Source organism: Pelmatolapia mariae, linkage group LG8 (assembly GCF_036321145.2).
Source record: "Pelmatolapia mariae isolate MD_Pm_ZW linkage group LG8, Pm_UMD_F_2, whole genome shotgun sequence".
In the NCBI taxonomy this organism is placed as follows: Eukaryota; Metazoa; Chordata; class Actinopteri; order Cichliformes; family Cichlidae; genus Pelmatolapia; species Pelmatolapia mariae.
The window spans coordinates 13,860,145-13,881,635 of record NC_086234.1 but is presented as its reverse complement, the minus strand read 5'-3'; the positions used below and the strand labels follow the sequence as shown (position 1 = coordinate 13,881,635).

General features: G+C 38.6%; 1 protein-coding gene across 1 annotated transcript in view; it reads right to left on the bottom strand.

Annotated features, from left to right (window-relative positions):
- LOC134633856 (zinc finger protein 385B-like) overlaps nucleotides 1-21,491 on the bottom strand; it is a 76,221-nt gene that overhangs the window by 34,247 nt on the left and 20,483 nt on the right. Inside the window, exon 2 of the mRNA XM_063482988.1 lies at nucleotides 8,377-8,652. Within this exon, the coding sequence (XP_063339058.1) occupies nucleotides 8,377-8,652 (276 nt within the window). The remainder of the gene's footprint in view (nucleotides 1-8,376; nucleotides 8,653-21,491) is intronic.

The following is a 21,491-nucleotide window of genomic DNA, read 5'->3' as shown; positions in this document are numbered from 1 at the left end:
AAAAAGGGAGGTTTCTGTGAATTAACAAAAATGTTTGGTTTTATAATAACCACAACCCAGAGCTTTTTCTGTAATTTTACACATTTATTTCTTACAACTTGAGCCCAAAGAGTCGTGCTGACAGGTTTCTTTAATTTACTACAGCAGCATTTGTTTTTATAATGTACAAAAACTGTGATGTCCTGCTGAATTATACTTCTTTTCTTACATTAAAATATCTCATGGAGTAAACGTGAAGTTAATTTTTTTTTACACTGACAGAAAGGGGAGTTTTATTGGTTGGTCACACTTAAGATAAAGGTAGGCTGTATGAGTTGACATCCTTCCACTAGCGTGTGTGACAGGATGCTGCTTCACAACACTACACAAACAGCTACGCAGCCAAATCTAAAAATCGAATCTCATCTAAAATCAACAAATCAACATTTGCTAACATTAGCCACCACATGCTACTTCGTTTGACTTACCATAACAAATACTATTGCAGCGAACACCCTGGCGAACTGAGCAAAGCCATGTTTAACTGCTTTACAAATAAAGTTATTAATTTGAAAGAGAGAAAAAAAATTAAGCATGAGTTTCTGCAAATTTCTTCAGAAAATTGAGACGGGGTAAATGAAGATATGAGGGATGATAAATTGCGGCCATCCAAATGTACTGTATTTCAATATAATTATGCAAAGGTATAATTCATTTGCATATTTTGATCCATTACAAAAAACACCCCAGTTTTCCAAAACGACTTAAAACTCTGCTTCAGAAGTCGAGATGCTCACTTAGCATATTGATGGTGCAGCTCTTTCCCCACTCAGCGCTGATTTAAACTATTTGAGATTCAGTGTTTATTTTAATGAGCAGGTGGGATAGATTATTGCTCAACGAATAGCTGGCTAATTTTCCTGCCTAATCTTCTGATGATTACTCTATTGACACACTGTAGAGCAGAGCTGAATCCAGCGCTGCTCTGTCATGCTCCGCTGCGATTCTTATAGCTTGAATAAAGCACTTTATATGCTTTCTGTGCGATATTTACCTCAAATGGTTCTTTTGAGTTGCGCTGTATCAGCCACAGCCCAATCTTGGCGTTACCACTGTCGACACTGGTGAATAGTGGTTTTCATTCTCCGGTTAAATCTGCCTTTCGTCTAGCTGAGCTTATTTTTATCTCCTATTCTATTTCACACTTCTAAAGTCTGTTTATGTCTGCATAATACATCCTGTCTCTACTCGAACTTGTCCTCAAGTGCCTTTTCTTTCATTACATCTATTAATGATATTGCAACTTTTACTACACCAACCTATATAGCACCTCTGCAGCAATAAATGAAAAAATACTTGTAACAGCACCTTTGAATATGGCACTGCAAATTCCATCCCACTCTAGGTACCTATAACAGCTTTCAATAGGCTGTAAGAACTATCCATGTTGCTGGGATGTTTTACTGTGATTTTAAATATTAATCCCTCTTTAGAGAGTATGCATTAGCCTTAATTTTGGCTGCTGAGTGATTTAAGTTGGACAGAGGGACGTCGTTTCAGTGAAAATCTGACTCCACTAAATGTTTGCAGAAGCAACACAATGGCTTGTACACACTGCATTGTTATTCATTCAGCAGTCACTACAATCACTTCAGATAAACACGATTATTCTCACAGTCTCTAGCCTGAAACTGTGGCCTCCAGTGTTACACAAGTGTTAACACACACACACACACACACACACACTTCCATCACCTCAGTGACTTGCATTCATGTCCTATAGACTTACTCTAAACCTGACCATAACCACTACCTGTCTACCCAAAACTATATCTAGCCTTGAATCAAATCTTCAGCCTTAAGGTTAATGAAAACATTACGATGTCCTGCTTTTTGTCTCTGGGCCATCACAATGTGAGTGTGTGAACAGATCTATGTCCCCACAACATGAGTATTACAACCACACACACAGAGCTTGTGTCTGCCCCGTGCGCTCCTTGCTGGCTCCTTGTCCACTCAAATAAGTGCGGCGTGGAAGCACAACACTGACAAATCCTGACAGTTTTACACTTGATTTCAGGCTGCAGCATTCAAATGAAAGTGCAGGGAAAGGGCCTCGAGCACAATGATCGTATGTCGGCTGTGCGCATTATGCTTTCAGCTCGCCATGGACCTACTGAACATTGGCTGTGCATGCCTCTATTTATGGTCTCAGTGTGTGTGACTGACATGCCATGTTACTTATGGAAATCATAGACTTGGAAAGGGTTTTGGGGGAAGCAGGAGAGAGAAACAAAAGGTTTACAAAACATCAAAGCTCACCACATACACAGGTTGTAATTTCTATAATACCATTTATATATAATAGCTTATATTTATTTATCAATCCAAGCTATCTGAAATAGTGACAGTTGTTCAAATAACAAATTCAGCATGCCTTATATTGATTTTCATTTATTCAGATATATTCACTGACTATTCAACACATGCAGATAAATGACTCATGCATTCGCAAATACACCAATCTACTACCATCTAGAATATCAAATAAGAAACTACTCACTTGTTTTATTCGGGTTTGGAACCTCAAAGCTATTGGGAATACTGTAAACAGGTGTCTCCTCTAACACTATCAGTCCCTGAGGGTTGTGATGCTTCATCTGCCAGACACCGAGTCAAAAACCAAGCCAAAATGCCCCCCTCCCCTGCTGCCTGTCCAGCCTTTCACAGCGTGGCGAATAGTAGCTTATGACAGATCAAGTGACATCTGAAAAAAAATGGCTGCATTTGCTCAGCAGCCTCTTTTGTAAGAAATGAGGTCAAACAGTGAAAAACTGCAGGTGATAAATGTCCTAATTCAAAGCTTGTTTCAGCAGACTGTGTGTAGTAAATGTAGACGATACTCCCTGTATTTATTGTGACGGTGTCTCTAACGTATGTTGGTATACAATAACAGGAATAATTCAACCTTCAGAAAAGCATTAAGCCAAGTCAATCCCCAGTGGAGCCCCGTCTGAGAAAATTAGAGATTTTCCATTAGTGAGGGGAAATTTTGCTCATGGAAGACAAAAAGCTTCATCTTTCCTTTCACTGGCTAAATTGTTATAAACGGTGCAGGAAATGTTGGAGGCCACGTCTCTGAAAAACTCTGAAAATCATTTTTCTTTGCTTTAAACACATATACTTAAAAAGATTTTTAATAAAGAAGACTAGAAATCCATGTACAGTTTGAAACGTTAACTTTTTAGCAAAAGATGTAATTTGGCTTACACACAGAGGTGACATTTATATACAGGTAATATATGTGCCAGTGCACATACATTTTTTTAAATGTGTTTTTCTTTTAGATTTCTGACTTAGGGTGTCTTTGGGGTTTGTTTTCAGGACTAGAGTTCATTTAATCCAGCCCAAATCAGTTGTTGATATTGTAAACTTGTAGCTTCTTCCTGTGGTTTGGTTTCTTTTAACAGAGAAAACTCCAAACAGCAGAACCAAAATGCATCATTGTAAATCATGTCTCAGAGGTGGGACAACAAAAGTAAATACAAGAAGGTGCTGTGCTCCAGTCTAGTGGATAAGATGGAGCGTTTACTCCTAACAGCTGCTAGTGGCTACAGTTTGGTACGCTACAATATTCCAGAAACACCACATAGTTGATTCAGATCAGGGTTGAATCAAGTTGTCATCATAAACAAAGTCAAAGGGTCTCAGTGTGGTTGTTTTGGTCTGTACCTGACCATTCCTCCCTCTATCTGCAGCTATAAATATGAGGCAGATAAACTGAACATAGTTTGAATTCTTTTATTCCTGTTTTTCTCAACAAAGATAAAATGAAAAAAATGACAGCGGGGAGAAACTGGGAGAAACTTTTTGAACAACCAAAGTGATCAAGCACCAAACTCTGTGAGCTGTGTGTGAAAGCAATAAAGCAGAATAATTCATGTCGAAATTTTAAAGAGCAGTATAAACGTTTTGTACTATTTACCTCTAAACACAAACAAACCTTTGTAGCAGAAATGCTTCCTTCCACATCTTAAATGTACAAATCAATTTTCTATTCAATTTCAGGATGTTCTGTCTATGCTGCATGTTTTTTTTTCTTTAAATATCCAACAGTGCACAATCCCTGTAAAGTCAGGACTCACATGCTGCATTTAAAGTGTTTTGGGGAACCTTTGCTGATTCGTCCCCACAGCTGGCTTGAAAATATGCAAACAGAAACCGAACGCCCTTGGTCTTTTATGGCAACATCGTGGTGGGGGGACAGACAGATCTGATATAACAAGATCAATGCTCTGCAGTGCCTTTCCTCAGTTTTGTTGGTGTATTTAACAGATATGATGCATAAGAAGTAATAACTAATAGCACAAGATGTCCACAGTTTTCTCTTCTTTCACATTTAACCTGACCTGGTAAGACTGTCACAACGTCTCGAATTGACCATCGTGCATATTTTGGCTTGAGGCCGACATGTAAATTGCTGTCAGATTAACAAAATGAGCTTGTCTGAAGGGACTTATATCTCACCTGCACACACGTTATATCGGAAATCCTAAAACGATAAGCTTGAATTGAAATGAGTCCACTGTTGTCCTGTAGTTCAGTGTGGATGTAGCAAGTGGAAAGTGCTTTGCTCTGTTCCCTTTTCAAACGGCCCCCAGTGAGAAACATCCTATTAAAATCTCTTTTCATTTGAGCAAATCGTTTCATGAAGCTAAATAAAGGCAAAGACAGTTCAGCTGCGGGAAGGGAACGGGTATTATTAGGTTGGTTTCATTGCAGTGCAGACCGAATTATAGTAACAGTCACCTTAATTGACTCGGATCGTCCCCTTTTTCTCCTCTTTTCTGCGGGAAAGGCAACAGAGAGAATGGCTTCCTGACACAGGTGTGTGAGAGAGATCATACAAATCCCTTTATGGGGTTGAATTTTTATTGGTTCACTAATTTTTCACTATTCTTTTTTGCTATTCTTTTTAAGGTATGTGAATGTGCCACGTTTATTTTATAGTTATTCTGATGCAAGTAAAACAAATTATCAGTTGTTTCAGCCACAGAATATCAACTATTCTTATGATGGTGTTTGTTATTGTTCATATATTTTGCTTTTAGCATTTTAAATACAAAATTTTTAGCTTTTCCTTGTCTTCTGAGGATACATTAAATATAACTTGGTTCACTGGACATTGCAAAGCAGTTGGAAACGTTGCCTTTTGAATACAGATTGCATTTTTTAAATAGTTTTCAGACATTTTATTGACCATACAATATCAATTATCTGAGGGAAAATTGGCAATGGAACACATTAATTGCTATATTTTTAATTTGCAGGATCTTTTAATGGTTTAAGTTGAAACTTTGTCCTAAATAAACAGTTTCATAAATAATTTTAGGTGGAGAAACTGTTCGCTGTTTACTGCTCAATTCACAGCAGCTCAAACAAAATGAGGTCAGATGCTGTGGGGTTCATTTAAGTCGTTCAAACATGGCAGGTGTGAAATCAGCCTGTGCCCCTTGTGAAAAATCGAGAGGGCCTCTACCCGGAGGGACTGATGAGTGACTCTCATCTTATCCATCAATTAGTGGATGAGATGGTTGTGACAAAACGACAAACCACATCTAATAGTGCACCGCAAACAAGCCTCTTGTTCACGTTTTAAAATAGTTGATTTATCTTTACAGGAAAAGCACAAAACATTTACCAATAATGACTCAGCATTCATCATCTGTCCTAGTAAACCATATCAGTGAGTCAGCACCAAAGTTAAACGTATCTTTAATCTGCAAATCCCAAAAATTCTACACTGTGCAAAACTATCCACTGGGCCAAATTTGAATCCTTCATAAGTTTTGGCCAGACAGACATCCCTGTTTGATAATCCAACAAAGCAACCACTTCACCAGATACATGTTGTGTAGCTAAACCTTAGCAAGTAACATGATGTTGAATGAATGAATTGAGTTGCAGTTCTTCAGTGTTAGCAGGAGGGTGAGCATTAGGCAACATTAGCCAGAAGAAAGAGAGCTAAATGATAATTTAATGAACTGAACACCCTGCTGACATTAAGTCCATTTTCCCATGATAGCTGCTTGGCCAGTTGGGCTTTTTTAGGCCTCAGTCACAAATGCATACTATGACTGGCAATATCCTGGCAGCCTCTGGTTGTCTGGAAAAAGTGTCACATAAACTGGAAATGGGAAATATTTGCCTTCACAGTAAAAAGGTGCTTTCCCATTATAACCAACATGCCCAACTTTTTCAAAGTTGCAACTTTTACTTTGAAAGTTAACAGTCTCTGTTGCTGGTTTGCATCGTACTCTTCACACTTTCACTGCCACCTTGTGAGTTGTTTAGAAGTGTTTTTTTTCCATCAGAAAACATAGCAAACAACTGCAAGGTTTTAAGCTTAGCACCTTTTTTGTGACCAATATCCTCCAAAAACAACTTGCAGGCCAGTCCTGGAATAAACACTTTTACATACCAACCAGTGTTTGGCGGATAATCACTAACCAGTCTCTAGGTCTGTAAGACTGGGGCCTTTAATAAAATTGACTTTGCTAGTAATGAAATTTTGCTAGATAAGATGCTTGATACCCAGCTTAGTAGCAAGCTGGCTAACCTTAATTTACGTTCTTGCTGCAGTTGTCCCTACAAAAGATATACCTAAAGTCACAACATCTCATTGTTTATTGTCCTTATGTGCAGCCTGTGTGTTCTGAACCAGTCATTTGTTGACAATAATGATTAGTGCACTCAGTTTTTAAGCTAATATTACACAGTGTTGGCCAACTCTGGGAGCAGAAGACAAACACTGAGGAAAGGCACTTGTCCCAAGTCCTTATCATACGAGTCACGTCAGAGGCTGTTAGGCAACCAAGTTGGAGGTTTAACTGATTCCTGAGTGAATCAGGAAATAAAAGTTTGTTTCTGGACACTGGAAAGTAAAGAAAAAGAAACTACAGAAAATAGAAGAGGCCAAGAAATGTTTCATAATCACCTTTTGCACTGGATCAGTCACACACTCTTAAGTATGAATGATGACCTGCAGAGGCTATTATCTGATATAGAAAAAGTCAATAGCATTCTGATGGAACAATGGATATAATTTTTTTAAATTTAATATTCTGTATTAGACTGGTACAGTTAAATGTGTGTGACATGCCACCAGCCAGAACGAGTCTCATAAATCAACATATAAAAGCGTCATTTTATTGGCCAGTTGTTCATTAGAGGCTGAGTATTGATTGATCAAGCTGGTCAGCGCAGCAGAGTGACACAGGTGTTGGTGAGTGAAGGTGATTAATGGCCCTTCATCAAAACAGGTGTGGAGAAAATACTTTGAAATGGTGGGGAGCTCCACTGGAATAATAAATATATTTCTCAGTGCAAAGCACCTCCTCATGGTTTGCAGATGTGAACATTAACCACAAAGCACCAAACAGAGCAACTTTTATGGGAAAGATGTTGAACATCCGAGTAGCTCGAAACCTCATAATTAGCAATGAACTGCAAAAAAAAGAAAACTATATCAAACTTATTATGCCAGGAAATGCAACAGTATTGTGTTTGCAGATGTCAAAGAAAAACAATGCATAAGACTCAGAAACTAAGCCGTATCTTATTTCCTGTTAGCCAAACACACTACACTGGGAGATCTGATTGAAAGAAAAGAATCACTGGAAATACAACAGCCTTGCAGTAAAAATTGATTAAAGAATGATTTATTTTTAGTGTTTTTGTTTAACAGTTGGTGATTAAAGTGTAATAAATTCAAAAGAGTTTGTCATGCAGGTGGATAAACATGAAGATATGAGATTTTCACTCAGTTTTTCACAGTTTTGGCAGAGTCTACATGCTAATCCTCTTTAATCAAAATTTTCAGTCACTTTCTCACAATTGTGAAATGACCCTTTTTAAAAAAAAATAAAGCACATTTCAACCTGTCATTGAAAAAAAACAACAAAAAAAAAAAACAACTCAAGTGTAACTGAAACTGTTGATGGCTCTGTCCTATTTAGGTGCTCCAGTTCCAGGGCTGTGGTTTTCTGCTTGATGTCCCACTGGCATGGCTTGCTGGGACCATTAAACGTAATAAAGTCATCATTCATTTCATTAGCCGAACCTTTGCCTTTCCTGCTATGACAAAGTTAGAATCTCTGTTGTGGTCTATTGCTGTGGAGACAACCTGCGTGAGCTGCATGAGCCCCTTTTGAAGTTAAACACTGAAATGCTGAAGTCTGAGCTAACTTTTAAACTGAAAAGGCTGGGCCCTTACAATTTACCATTCAAATACTCAGCTGGGTAGATATTTGCTTTTCAAATGTGAAATTTAGATATTCTGTAATGGCCTCAAAAAGGACATGTCAGTGTTTTCTTGGAGTCTTGGATCTTTCCTACCTGCACTGACAGCTTTTGCCAGTCGGCGGAGTCTTCTCTGATGAGTCTTCCCTCTGTAGTGGATCTGTGCCTGGGCACTGGAGTTCAGCTGTATGTTGCACACCTGACACACAGTGGCACTGCCGCTGCCCTGTCGCCGCTCCCGTTTGGCCTTGAGCCCAGCCCCCATCCTCCTCTCTTCTTCATCTTCTTCCTCTTCTTCCTCCTCCTGTCCCTCCTGGCTCTTAGGAGGAGGGCTGCTCTCCATCCAGTCACTGGTTTTTGGACGCTTCATATCTGGCGATAGAATAAAGATTTGAGGTCATTAATCAAAAGAGGTAATGACTTATATAAATTAGAATCAATTGTCTGAATGTGAAATGCCTAAATACATTTTTTTATGTGTATGTTGTACAAGCCTCCACAGGGGGGCAACAGAGCAGCGTGACTTCATCAGAGGAGATGACTAGTGATCTTTTTCAGTTTTATGCAATTTTATGTGCACTGCTATTGTACTGGTTGATTCTAAACTGCAACAAAGACATTTTTCCAGCTTACAAAGGACACTTTTCACTTTGACTTATCTACATTCTTTTGTACAATTTGTCAATATGAACAGATGCATGTGTTAAAAATCTTTGACATCCCATTAAAGGACTCAAAACACTCTGTAGATAAGTATCTTGTTCCAACATCTCTCTATTTATCAGATAATAAAAGCAGATTCCCAGGGGAAACACAAAGCGACATGCTGCTTTGTGAGAGCACGCAGCCCTAATACCTGTAATGGCTTAGCGATTATGACAGACTGACAGCATAAATCAAGCTGCAGCTAAACACAAGCCGTGCTATGAATGTGGAAATGTCACCCAAAGCCTGAGTGAATTCTTTGTTTTGCCTCTGTTCATATGTTAATGGCATCAATTAAGCCCTCGTGATGTCAGGCATTTTATCCCCTGCCTTGCCTGAATCTACCCCACCCCCCAAGGTCGCTACCATTTGTAATAAAAATGGTAGCAGCCCCTCTAAAAATTCAACTTGACAACATGAAAGTGGAATGGAAATGCATTGAATGGAAGTCATCAGTTTCCAACCAGCAACATGGACTTCAAAGCTGCAGCCCATCACTGCAATTATTTGAATAAAACTGTGACAACGGGCTGGCACATGAGTAACTGGTGAAGACGGTGACTAGAATAAAGTATCTCAAAACACGATTAAAACATAGAAAGCGTTACACTCCGTGCCATTACAATCGCTAAACGGCACGTACAGACTGATTTAAAAAAAAGGTAGAACAGGAATGCTGTGTGATTTCTGGCCAGGCTGTTAAAGTGTTTTATTTCCCTCCTCACAACAAAATATACATTTACATGTATATTTTACACAGTTTGTTATGCAAAACTGTTCCAAACACTCTGACCCTCTGAAGTCAGTCTGAAGCTTGATTTAGACTTCTGAGGGAAATTTTCATCCTAACTGACGTGGTAATCGGAAACAGCCCTATTCGTCATAGGGTTGATGAAGGACATACATATATATAAAAAACTATAGAATAAATCTATCTGCTCTTGTCTGCTGGTGATGTAATGGAGAAAATTAATCAGAGAAATGCTGCCTTTCTTCTTAATGTCTGCTTTTATGATACAGTATCTACTTACAGTGACTATAACGTAGCCAAACAATTGTTTTGCTTTTGTTTATACAGCAGCAGCACTTTGCATTAGGTTAAGTGTATACCTCCCAACTCTGCAACTCTGGTGAAGGACTTAAGCTATTCCAAAAAAAAAAAAAAAAAAAAAAAAAAAAAAGGAGCATAACACATGAATATAAACTAAACAAAGATAATTTTTTAGTAAAAATGATGAACTATTCTGCTCTGAGTGCTGCTGGATAAGTGCTCAGACTCTTGTTTTCACCTTGAAAGTCAGCACTGATATGATGATAATAGGCAGAGTCATTCAGAGGAAGGGTTGCACCAGCTAACTCACCGTAAGGGCATTTTATTTACCAATACAGGAATTAAAAGGAAAGTAAAAGCACCGGAAGTCAGTTTACTACTTCTTTAGGCTCAACTAACCACAGTGCTTAGGTTACTTCAAAAAAGATCATAGCATAAACAATACAGAGGTAATATTTTTAATAATAAAGAACAAAAAAAATTCATGCAAAAGAAAACATGATAATGATTATTCTTATTCTTGCTGGTTTCATATTTTAAGTGTTAAACTATGTATTTCAATATAAGTCCTGGCTTTGCTGAATCATCCAGTAATTGTGTTTTACTCTGGTTTTACTTTACTTGCCTGCAAAAGACAGAAGGACATTTCAAATTGAAAAAGGTATGTGCATAAATTAAAACAGAGGGACTGAGAACAACCCCTTCATAGCATTTTTAGAGCAATTTGAATAATAATTCACCAGTGTGCTGACAGGACCAGACTCCTGCCAAAAAGCAGCAGGCCAATCAGACCTCCTGCTGCTGCTTGATGGGCTAAAAAGCCATAAAATACAGAGATGCAAATAATGGACATAAAGATAAACAAAGAAAAAAGCTTGTTCTGGGGGGAAAAAAACAAAACAAAAAGAAACCCCACCCTGCATAATTGGCACAGCCAAATATTTAAATTTCCCACTTTCAGTCCTTTAATTTTAGATCCAGAAATTTAGGTGGGGACTAAAATTGAACTGTGCAAAGTGAGACACTAGAATGACTCTTCCCCCAAAAAAGCGATTTATAAAATGGAAACTCTACATATAGATTTTATTTAATTATTCTTAATCAGCTTTTTAAATTTCTATTTGTTTATAACACTAAATGCATCACTTTAAAAATGTCATGATGTGGTACTTGTTTGCTTTCACCTAACCTCAGGTACATAGTTGCTGTTCTCTGCCTGTCTGAGGTACAATATGTCTCTACTGTTCTGAGTGCTGCTGGATACGCGCTCAGACGTTTGTTTCACCTTGAAAGTCAGTACTGATATGACGACAATTGACGCGGTCAGTCCGGGGGAGGGCTGCACCAGCTAAGTCACTTTAATGGTTTTGTTTTGACAAATACAGGAATTAAAAGGAAAACGCAAGCGCCAGAAGTCAGTTTGCTACTTCTTTAGGCTGCTGAGCTAACCACAGCACATTTACAATGGTACACTTAGTGTCAGTAATGATTAATGAGTTGTCTAAAAACAAACAACATTTAAAAGTGGACTTTTAATTGTCTCTAACATTTTTCATACTCCTTCCTAATATATACAAAATACAAAAGGTCATACAAAAGATTCATAAATTACAGTCACCTAGAGGGTCATTTACCAAAAAAGCTGAATGGGAATGCTATTCAAACTGCTGGTTTAAAGTACTGACACATATTTATTCCAAGTCAAGCATGGCTCAGATGCTCATGTTTGCTAATGTCTAATAGTGTACACTGATGCCACTAGTCTGTGTTTTTACCCTCCAGGACCCTGGAACTACATTAGCAGTTCCACTTACTCAACTTGATGTGGTCAGCTGGACTTAGCACCAACAGCCCCATTAAAACAAACAACTTTGAACAGGTTGCCTGCCGGCCAGCAGCTGCTGGTTCCTGCTGGCACTTGAGTTTGGGCTGCTCTGCCTGTCTGGCACCAGAGATGGCAGCTACAAACAGCCCAGTCTTCTGCTGGGGACCAAATGGCTGAAGTGACCAGTGCTCCACAGCACAAGCTGTAGCACCTGCAGCTGAAAGTGGCAACCCAACATAAAAACTTTGAGCTGCTATTTACCATAAAATACTAATTTCTGGCGATGTGGTTAAGCCCCATCAAAGATGTAACTTGGAAGGGGACAGTTGGGACAAAATCCCAGAGTATCAGATGACCCCTCATACAGAATGGTAAAATGGTAAATGGCCTGTATTTATATAGCGCCTTTACTAGTCCCTAAGGACCCCAAAGCGCTTTACATATCCAGTCATTCACCCATTTACACACACATTCACACACTGGTGATGGCAAGCTACATTGTAGCCACAGCCACCCTGGGGCGCACTGACAGAGGCGAGGCTGCCGGACACTGGCGCCACCGGGCCCTCTGACCACCACCCGTAGGCAACGGGTGAAGTGTCTTGCCCAAGGACACAACGACCGAGACTGTCCGAGTTGGGGCTCGAACTGGCAACCTTCCGATTACAAGGCGAACTCCCAACTCTTGAGCCACGATCGCCCCAGAATGTACGTCTGATGTGTTACATTAAATCCTAGAAGTCCAGCTTTATTTTCCTTATGAACTGAGTGTTAAGTGCAAAAATTGGTGCAAGAAAAGGCACCTCTTGGAAAGTTGTGATTGAAAAAGGCATGTTTCCATACATTACTTGTACTTTCTGACGGTCAACAGTGCAACAGTTAGTTTATCAGAGAGTATCGGTGAATCAGCATTTTAAATTAGTTTTTAGCAAACATAGCAAGGAGAGAAAGGATGCAGTGCTGTCAGTGAATTTGCCGAGTGCACAAAAGATGACGTTCTGTAGTAGTAGTAGTAGTAGTAGTAGTAGTAGTATGTGCATGTTTTTGTAAAGTACTGAAACACTGTTACAGCTTCTATACTGTAAATATGACTACTGCCATATATATGTGTATGTGACACATCTAGAAGCTGGTCAGTTGGAAATGAGTGTTAGATGAAGAATTCTGTAAATTGTTCATTCAAAAGTGGGTTGGGTTTTTGTTTTATACAGTTTCATCCAGTCAATCTGTGAGCACCTGTGGTTAGCGGGCTCCTTTAGCAAGGATTAATCTGTTTTGGGCTTGTGGTAGTTATGCTAGCTAAAGATGAAGACGAGCGTTTATAGCATAAGGTCAAACAAATATGTCTCTTCCCCCAACCTCTGACTGCAGTTATTGTCTGTAGTTCTGGTCAAAAGCTGGGATGATTATATTGGTATTGATTATTGTTATATGATATTATCTGTTCCACTTGTCTCTGTGTTAGAGAGAGACAAAGAGAGAATCTTAGATGGTAAACCCGAAAAAAAAAAAATATCTGCCTCGTGTTCTGTCATAGAGTTGTTACACCTGTGGGCCCTACAGTGTATTTCAGTCACTAAATGGCCTGATTAGATACATGTGGTAGCTATTATTACAACATCACGTATAAATGATTCATTTTGCAATTGAATCACCTTTCACTCACTTTAAGTCCTTTATGATTTATGAAAGAACAAATAATTGGGACAACTGATTTAAAATCTATTTCATAGAAAATTTACAAACTTAGCAGACTACTGATTAGTGAATTAATAAAGACTTTAATAGTTGGTCTTAGCATAGAAAGCAGAATAGCTTCCCTCCAACAGGGATACGATTGTTGCATACATTTCTATGACATTACAACATTAATTAATGTCAGAGCACTAAACAACATTGCATCACATCACTTTCCATAGTATTTACTCTAAAAAGAATAAAAGACATTTATGATGTGCTATGATATGATTTAGCGAAACTCCACTACTGCTAAAAGATTAAAACTTCTGAGCCAAATAAAACGTGTTGGATATCCTGCCCTTTCATGATGGAGCTGTAAAAAGGATGCAAAGTTCACTGTCCAGAAGATTCATTTGGATCCACTACATAGTTTCTAATAGACATAATACATATAATTTAAGTTATGTTGACATTTACTTAAAAATCCACACTATGGCTGAGACCCTGTGATTTAAGAACAGATTTAAATGAGTGGGAGGTGTGATGATAAAAGTCAACGTAATATTGTAAATAGAACTCATAAAGAAATTTCTTTCCCATTCTGGCATAGCAATTAATATATATGAACCATAATAGTTTTCTGATAGGCCATATTTATTAGGCTTCTTAACATATTTTTAAGCACTTGGAGCTGACTTCCCGGTAGTACTCTAGAAGCTACTGATAAGTCCCAGGGAGCCAATAGCATCATCTTAGAGTATCACTGTACCCTGAGAGGAGTTTAAGCACCCGAAACGTAGTCCTTTTATCTATGATCATAGTATCCGTTATCCTTTTAGCAGTGTAAACTATCTCCCCAACAGCTCTTTACATACCAGCACTCATCAGCTTGCTTGGTTGTTGTTCCAGGATGAGGATTTAATAGAAGCCAAGAATACACACCGATCAGCCACACCATTAAAAACGAAACAATAAAACGGCTATCGGACCTGCCAGGGCGTGGATACAGGACCTCTGGGGGTGTCCTGTGGTGTCTGGCACCAGGATATTGGCAGCAGGTCCAGAGGGTTTCCAGTGGTCTCTGTGAAATGTGGGGTCAGATCTCATGGCTGCTTGGTCAGGTTGGAGTCTGGGAAGTTTGGAGGTCAGGTCAGTGGTTTGTGCACTTTGTTCCCTGAACTACTCCTAGAGCTGGGCGATATAAGATTTTTTCATATCACGATATGTTTTTCTCATTTCAGGCGATAACGATATATATCACGATATAAGCCAAATAACTATATTTGTAAGATTTAAATGTGCCGTTGCTCACAAGTAAAATGTGAAATAATCAGCAGCTTGTCTTGATTTTAATATTTATTTCCCATAATAAGTTCAACAGGGTAGATGTACTTAAGGAACATGAGACTTTTTCAGATAAATAAAGGCAAATATTGCAAACTACACAAAAGGCAGCCGTTTCAAAATAGAACAAACAAAACAGACTACTAAATTGTCAATTCCACTTAGAAACAAAATATTAATTCTAAAAATAAATCTTAGTTTGTTTTACAGAAGAACAGACAAAATTGACTAACTTTTGTCAATATCAAATAAACTGAGAACTAAAAGGAAATTTTCAATCTCTCCTTGTTGTATAGCTTTCTGAACTTTCTGTATCCTTTATCATCTGCAACTGAAAATAGTTGTGGATGATTACTATACCTTTCTAATGTGACGTTGTTGTCCCTGGCTCTCTTTCTCTCTCTCTCCCTCCCGCTCTGTTCCTGTGCTACTGCGAGTGTAACTACCGCCCCTCCCCCCAGCGCAAAGCACAAGGCTCGCGTGCGGAGTGAAGCAGAAAAAAAGTGCGAGAGAGAGAGAGGGTGAGAGAAAGAAAGAAAAAAACCCCCCCACGGCTCGCAGTAAGGAGCCAGCTCGCGACGTTCACGTCAAAGATTCTGCTCTAAGAGCCATTTCGTTCGCAACCGACACGGCGGCTGGCTGCTTCCCAAACAACTACACATGTGCGGCTTGGCACTTGTGCTGTACGTAACAAGTCACGTGACGTGACGCTGCGGCTGTGATTGGTTCGGCTCTGCGCTACTTAATTTGGATTGGCTGTTCTTTTCTTTTTTTTAAGAGAGCAAGAGAGAGACGAGGTCTATCGCAATAGTTTAATCCATCTCACCTGTCAGTGGTTTTAATGTCGTGGCTGATCATAAAAGCCATTTTATACACTTAAGTTGATGCTAAATAGCCGCAAGCTGCAGTTTGAGGTTATTAGGACCTCAAATGTCCCAGAGTTTGAAAAAAAAAAAAAAGAAAAAAAAAAGGGCCTTCATTTTTTTGTGTTCTAACCATTTGGAATAGTCTGAAAGAGGGAAATAAATGAAGTAACTGTTGGTAACTCAGGCTATTGTATTTTCTCTTAGCCTGTATTCTCCTGATTTTTAGCTAATTTTAGCTTTCTCAATACTGAGAGTTGTTTTTCCATTTATCATTCATCACCATCTGTGTCTTCATTTTTTTCAGATCCACAAACGTACATATACAGGCTCACATATATACATCCAAACTAATATTTGGCTACATGTCCCTTCTTGGTAGACACCATCAACTTTCTGGCACAATTATAGCTGAATATTTGACCACTCTTCTTGTCACAAGTTCATTTAAATCAACTGGTTTTCTGGCAAGGACCAATAGTCCAGAGATTTCAAAAGGGCTGAGGTGAGGGCTTTGGCAAGGTCATTCCAGAAGCTTAATGGGCTATTTCTAAACATCTGTTCAAATAATGTTATGAAAGTACAAGTTATTTGGATGTGGCACCATTTTGCTAAGCTATGAAAGAGGACAAACTGTCACCCTCAGATGAGAGGAACCTGGTTAGGATGTTCAGAAACAATCCAGGAACCACCAAAGCTCAAGATGGTCATAAACTGGAAACTGCTGGAACACCAGAGTTACTGTTCACAGTAAAATGAGTTATACTTTGCCATGGACCAAGAGGATGCTGACCAATAAAAAAGCCTCTGCTTCTGACACCGTCAAGCTCAACCGAAATTTGCAGCTGCCCACATGGACAAGCCAAATACCTTTTGGATAAAGGTTTTATGGTCAGACGAGGCAAACATTGAGATGCTGTTGCCACAATGGGATGAGGTATGTTTGAATGAGTAAAGCTGAGGCTTTCAAACCTGAGAAGAGTGTGCCAGTTGTCAATCATGGTGGTGGTACCATCATGCTCCGAGTCTGTTTTGCTGCCAATGACACTGGTACACTGCACAAATCAACAACTGCATCCTGAATAAGCAGTTAAGGATATTAATGGATGAATGTTTTATTCGTTTGACCCTGACTTGATGTGGCCATCCGGAACAACCTTGCTTGGCTAACTTATTTAAATAAAGGATTAAAAACATAATCTCAAATATTAAATACTACACTGCTGTCATGCCTGACTGTTGTTAAAGAATTCCACCTAATGACTTCTGTCACCACTCAATCAATAGACCGCATATAAAAAATAGTTCCCCTGCATCCCTTTGTGTAACACTCGTGCTTAGTGTCTTTGTTTTATGGCCTGAGACAGCTGCATGGAAATGACCTGTCAGGTTCATAAACTCCATCAAGGGACTCACTTGTAGCTGCAATGTAATGTTCTCCACATGGGTGCCTACATAAACGAGGAATCATTCATTTCAACCTGACATGTAAATGGCTCTTTACAAGTCCCTGGTTGAAGCTCTTATTTGTGACACATCCAAAAGAGTGTTTAAAGTATACGTAACACACAATTTTAGTATATTTGACTTATTTTTTATGGAAAATGACCTGCTGTTTTCTTGATAAAGATGGGATCTATGTGGGATATTAAAGGCTTTAGGGTAACTGAGTCTGAGAGCCTGAGAAGTTTAAAACATTATTTCCATCTCTAAAAGAAGGCCAAGTGTTTGCTTTGAAATTACAGGCAGTTTAGTATCAGTGCTTCTGAAAGGTTAAAGGGGCTTTGTGGGGTGTTACACAGAGCCTAAAAGCTAACAACAGCATTTGTACAAACTCCGGTCAGGTGGATCCTGAGCTGACAGACTGCTATAAAACTGGCAACCTGTTAAGCCTGTTTCCCTCAAGCTGCTCTCTCCATCTGTATGATGTGCTGTCTGCCTTGATGTGCCGTTGTTTCACACCAGGGGTGAACATGTTTATTACTGAGCTCTGACAAATGAAGGCTTTTCAGTTAGCTTGCAGAGAACAATTTTTCATTTTGACTAATGTTTAATTTTTTTTTTTTTTTTTTTTTTAAAGAGTTCAGTTGTGTGCATCAGCATGTGGGTTATAACAGTGTGTTTTCCCAGTGGGTCACTGTATAGCGTGGCAATTCTCTCTATAAAGCTGCACTTAATTCCCTGCAATTATGCTGTATATCTATTACATTATAAAGGCTATGTGGTGATAGGCTTTTATTCCTCGACTGTATCCTCCACATATCTGTCTATATACAGTTAAATCTATAATAATCACATAGAACTACAAGGTGGCCTAGGAATATCTTCCAGGGAACTAAGTCCCCTATTTAGACTGGCCTTTAAACATTAAGACAGACCAAATGCAACACCCCTCCAGGCAGCTAATCCTCCTGAACTTCTGAACTTCTGGGCACTCTTTTTAGTCTGCGATCAAGGAAACTTCTTGGAATAAGCAACCTAACCCAGATGTGTTGAGAGGTGGACAAAGGCCTTTAGCTATTTTACGCAAGGCAGCTGTGAATGGGATGTTTTGGTGCACGCATATGCTCTTTAAAAATGGCATTAAACCAGACACTGATGCCAAGATGACTTCTCTCACTGCAGCACCTGTCACTGTTCCATTACATCAACAGCAGACGACAGCAGACGAAGCACTTGGCCTGTAATGGAAAAATTGGACCGTGGTGGAATATGATGTTTCTAATAATCACTACATACGATATATCTGATGAGGGAATCATTTTCAGGGGTGTGTACTGTACCCTGTGAAACCCTCCAGAGCTTACACTACACAGCTTTCATGTAACTTACTCCTACCATCAGACACATTTTTTCAGTCCTGACACTCAGAATAAATATTAAGCAAATGAATAACAGAGGGACTACAATTACAGTTGTGTCGCTAGGCAACCATGCTCATCCTGTGTGAATATGACTTTGAACCGTTTCCACACAAAGTGCAGGTCAATTATGCTGTAATTTGTGCTGAAAAGGCCAAAAAAAAAAAAAAAAAAAAAAGGTAAAAACCCACATTCTGCAGAAAAGCACATGAAAAAGCATGAGCAACACAGTAAATTCTTCAGAGAGCTGGAGGTAGGAATGGGATTTGGATGCATTTTCGTGAATCTGAATCCAGTTTGGAATTGGTATCAGCTGGACTGAATCAAGAGGTCATAACAAAATGAATAAGAATTAAAAACAAATGCAACCACAAACACTAAAGTGTTGGAAAGCAGCAGGATTTTCCTGTTGAATGTATTAAAATAAATTGGTAGAAATGTTCATGTAACATACGCTTAAATAGCATGGATAATGCAACATTGTGAGGCTGTCAATTATTTATTCTTGCAAACCACAGACACATCTATTATCAGAGGTCTGGTTTTTATTTGCTCAAAGAAATATGTAGTGATTTTACTTTGCTATGATAGCTCTAGCGAGCTACACTTAAGGATGACTGAGCTACCATATCTTTGCATACCTTACAGCAAACTGTACCTTTGAGACTGAGGATGAAAGATTTAGAGAGGACTTTGTGAACGAGGAGTGAGAAACCAAATGTAACCCACACTCAGAATCCAGCTGGAGTCAGAGGGGAGCCGTTGATGACATGTAATCTATTGATCACTGTGCTGAATCTGGATACATCAGATTACAAAACAACATTACCTCAGCTTTGGTACAGTTTCCCCTTATATCTCACAACTCTGACACTGAAAGTCCATCTTCTGGTTCCAGTTTGTGTCCCAACAGGTAAAGAGAAAACTGAGATACTGAGTCAAAATAGTGGGATCAGTATTGTAATTCAGTGCTGTTGAAGTCTGTGGAAGGAAGCTGTCAACTGTTTTTTGTAAGCTGAACCTCAAAACCTAAACTCAGGAACCAGTGCAGTCTCTTCAGAATTGCATTTATATAATACTAACTGTTTAATAGAGGAATGAAACTGTTAACTGTATTGTGGTCCTTGTGTGGAAATTGCATTAAAGGTGCATTAAAGGACATGATGCTGAGGACCAGGATTTGCTTACTGTCTAGACAAACAGGGAAGTTATCATGCTGATTTTCAGCTCTGTGTATTTATTGTATTGTATATATTTGTATTTATTTTTAAATATTAAACCAATTCCCCAATCTAATCTTAACCAACTGCTGTGAGACCAAGGTAGGGAGAGTAAGTTTTAAAAAAAAGGTATTTTAAATTTTGCTTATGGTAAGTAGATGAAGACTAAGGCTGGACTTACTGACCTTAGCATGATGGTAAAGTAAGGGATCTAATAAAGTATAACTACTTGTAGTCAGTATATCAGTTTATGTCAAAGCTGAACCAATTACAAGTCAACTAACAAATTAGTTAAGGTTTGCAATTAGCTTAATAAGTAGAATAAAAGTTAAAAAGGTTAATAAAATGATACATTTATCATAAAATATAACAAACCTTGACAGTGAGGTCTTTATTAAGAAAGGAGTCTAAAGATATACATGACTCACCTGGGAGACTCAATAAAGTTTAAATGCAGTGAAGTTACACAAACACAGACACACCACTGAAAAAACACACTGTGGGCATCGCACACACAGAAACACCAGCACAGTGTACACACCATTTACCATATGTATGTATGTATATATGCCATACAGACACAACTGTGTTGGTGTACATAATCCCAGAGCATGAGTGGTATGTGTCAGATCTCTGTGACAAGGTCATTTGCAAATGTTCCACTCATATAATGCAGTGATTCACTCTGTTAGGTAAGTGAGTGGGAGCTGTTAGTAGGATGCATATTTTTAGTCTCTACATTTCCCTTTAGACTCAGCTGGTACTGGGAACTTGGGACGCTGATGATGAGCACGTGCATATTGCTGTACGCAACATTAAAACTGTAAAATATAATGTTCTACTGGGGACAACTATGACGTAATAAAACTGGAACAGATCTCTTGTCGCACTTCAACCAAAATGAAGCAATAAACTATTTTCTGTGGATAAAAATATAAATGTAGTATTTTGGTCGTAATATGAATTCAAAATTTAAATTTTTCCAAATTTTGGTTTTAGTTTAACTTACAGAAAAATGGTTATTTCATCATACCGTTTCCCTACTCTTGGCAGGAGATGACACGCAGTAAATTATAAGAACAGATTTAAACAGTATATATCATCTGAATAAAATCTGTTGACTTCAAAAATCATCATCAAACATTTAACTTATTATTTTTACAGGAAGATACTTACTAAGACTCAGGTTAAGTGTAATTGACAGTTTTGTTCCCCCCAAAATTTTGATGCAACACAAAATATTTTAGTGTACCGCATGTGAAGTCTGATTATTAACAAAATATACAAATGTTTCAAAGTTTTTCTAATCCTGGCTGGGACCTTTCTATGTTTCTGTGTCTTCACATGCTTTCCCTGCGCATGTGGGTTCTCAGCTATGGTTCTCCCACAGTCCAAAGACATGAATTTTAGGTTAATGGGTGATTCTAAATTGGCAATAGACGTGAATGCTAACGCAACAGAACTGCAGCCTGTCCGACATAGGGTTGCGCAAACAAACAAAACAAAAAAAATATTGGATACTTATTTAAAATTGAATTGATACCAACAGTGCTATCTTTGCCTCCAACAACTTCACACAGTATTGCTGCAGATAGACAGGTACACTGTCCCTCCCCTCTCTGTTAAGATGGGCATACACTGTGCGGTTTTTGGCCCATTTTG